The sequence below is a fragment of the Branchiostoma belcheri genome, unplaced genomic scaffold, assembly GCF_001625305.1.
Source record: "Branchiostoma belcheri isolate BF01 breed outbred unplaced genomic scaffold, Haploidv18h27 scaffold35, whole genome shotgun sequence".
Lineage (NCBI taxonomy): Eukaryota > Metazoa > Chordata > Leptocardii > Amphioxiformes > Branchiostomatidae > Branchiostoma > Branchiostoma belcheri.
This window is the reverse complement of record NW_017803965.1, coordinates 2,587,582-2,590,285: the sequence shown is the minus strand read 5'-3', so window position 1 is coordinate 2,590,285 and position 2,704 is coordinate 2,587,582. Positions and strand designations below refer to the sequence as shown.

The window sequence follows — 2,704 nt, the reverse complement described above, 5'->3', positions numbered from 1 at the left end:
TTTTTTCCATTTTTTCCATTGTTATATATAGGCTGGTTAAAGATAGGTTAAGCACTACTATTAGTTACAGGTTGTAAGTATCCTGAGTGTTATATATATAATAAGTGTACATACGTGTCATGTGTTTAATAAGTTTGTAATGTTATGTATTTTGTACGACTCCAGGAAGAATAGTGCAGTGCATGTTGTATATGTATTCTCACTAATGGAGATCCGTCAAATAAACATTGTCTCACCTGGTTTTCCCATCTGCTCTGGTGTGGACCGAAGACGCCCATCGTAACACTCACAGGTTTCTCCCAGTCAAGGTAGGAACACCAGGACACGCTGAACTATATAAAGGAATAAGTAGTGTTATTACCTTCGCCAAGAAGGTTATGTTTTCAGAGGCGTTCGTGTGTGTGTCTGTATCTGTGTGTGTGTCTGTAAACATGATAACTTGAGAAGGCTTAAATAGATTAACTTCATATTTGGTAGGTGGGTAGGTCTTGATGACACCTCGAAATGATTAGATTTTGGGCCCCCTAGCAGCTTATTATGGTACTGCAGATGAAATTCCGGTTTTGATATCTCGTGATCCGGCCGTGCTAGGCTCACAAAAATTTGGATGGTAGGTAGGTCTTGTGCTGGAAAAGAAGTGACGTAGGTTTGGGCCACTAGCGGCTTGCTCAGGAACTGCAGGGGCGTTTCTTTAAACATTTTCAAAAGAGGATAACAAGAACTGGTGGACGGATCGTCGTGATTTTTGGTATGTAGGTAGCTTAAGTGATGCTTGACATAATTATGCGACAATTATGTAAATCTGGATGTAATTTGCATAATATATGAGGAAATTCTATAAATCAGTTGCATTACATTATAGGACTATTCAAGCTTGTGTCATGTAATTGAGAACGAAACATGGGCAGATAGTATGTAAATTAACACCTAATTTGCATAATTAATGAGAAAATGTTAATTCTATAATGGTAACATCATCACTAATCATAACATCATTTGGCGAAGGTATGAGTACATGTATTGAACTTACATGTCAGGGCTTGAAATTCATTTTTGGGAGTAGGTGCACTGGTGCAACCAAAAAATTTAGGTGCACAATTTTTTGGGGGGTGCACCATTTAAAACAAAACCTAATTTACAGCTCTTACTGGTCCTCTTCTGAGCTTAAATTTGAAATGAGGGCTAACTTCAAAATCTTAAACAAGTACTACAACAAAGATTATTTTTCTGACACTTAGGTGTCAAGAATATCTTGTATACTACTATACATTTGATATGTACAAAAATACCTACAAAAATATTTGGGTGCACCCAGAGAAAAAAATTGGGTGCACAGCTCCAATTTTGGGTGCACTAAGGTGCACATGCACCCAGTATTTCGAGCCCTGCATGTATACCCAAAACTAATATTCCAGGCAATGCTGAATGGCTTTGAAATGGAATTATAATAGAAAGGATCAGTTTTGCGGTTCCCAGAATATGAAAGGTGCACTTTCAATTTAGGGTGCACAGAAGATGCACCCAGTATTTCGAGCCCTAGGAAGAAGCACAAGTTTCTGCGAAATTTTCGGCGGGAACATTCAATTTGAATTCCACCAGGTGTTCACGCGCCACGTGGGCGGAAATTTCCAACAAAACGTGTTTCTGACAGTTTCCCAGCACGTAAATTAGGCCTCAGCTTCTCAAAATGCCACCCAACAGGGAAGAAATACAGTCAGTGTTTTCCAAAGACATGCTATCCAAGAAAACAACTTGGCAAGGTACAAAATAGGCCGGCTCGGGGAAACTACGATATAGGAATTAGGATACCAAGGCGAAGATAGAAACACTCACACGCCACGTTCCTCTGCTAACATCACAAAAACGTCCTACAGGTTTGTGGGAAATACAAACATGTGCATTCAAGGATATATTTTGTTGTCTTTACCTCATATTAAAGTCGTCTTCTCTTTAGCACCACGCCTTCCTGAACCCTTCCCGCCATGACAGTCGCCGTTTCTTGTCCAAACTTCGTCCGGTCAGAAAATACTCAGTTTCTGTCTCAAACACCCAAAGAACGGCATAAATCCACCCTGAAAACGTTCCATGGGCTATCTGCACATTTTAAGATGGACAATTTGCTGGCAAAAAGCTGACAATTTACCCTAAATGTTGGGGGAACGGAGGAACATCCGCACGGCGTCCACGCGGGTAACGTAATGATTCCTTTTCCTCCCTACAGAATCGAGTGAGACAGTCCGACGATCCCATCAGGTAACGCGCGACTCTGCCTCTCCGAAAAAAAATCACAAAAGTTCCGTCTTTCTGCAAGTTATTTTCTGCCTTAAGGATCGTTTTATAGACAAGGCACGATGCCCCTGGGTGTCCGGCCGTGCTGTTCCACATGTAAGACCACGGACTCGCCGATGTGGCGGCGGAACGAGCTCGGAGACGTCCTCTGTAACTCCTGTTCCCTGAAACAGCTCAACTCGGTGCCGGCGGTCACCCAGGAAAACGGCGGTGACTGCTCCAACAACACTACACAGCCTCTCCAGCACCAGAACGGCAACAAGGCGGAGAAAATACAGCTCAGGAAGTCCATGCGAGTCCGCTCGGCGAAGACTAAGGCGCTACAGCAGACGGGGAAGGGCACGGTTACAAAGGGCAAGAGCAGAAGGATCATCTTCAAGAAAAACGTAAGTCGCCCCCCTCCCCACCCTTATGC

General features: G+C 42.9%; 1 protein-coding gene across 1 annotated transcript in view; it reads left to right on the top strand.

Moving 5' to 3' along the window:
- The first annotated feature begins 2,224 nt into the window (after window positions 1-2,224).
- Window positions 2,225-2,704, top strand: part of LOC109475799 (GATA zinc finger domain-containing protein 1-like) — a 1,842-nt gene continuing 1,362 nt past the window's right edge. Inside the window, exon 1 of the mRNA XM_019776567.1 lies at window positions 2,225-2,675. Coding sequence (XP_019632126.1) covers window positions 2,352-2,675 — 324 coding nt within the window. The 5' untranslated portion in view covers window positions 2,225-2,351. The remainder of the gene's footprint in view (window positions 2,676-2,704) is intronic.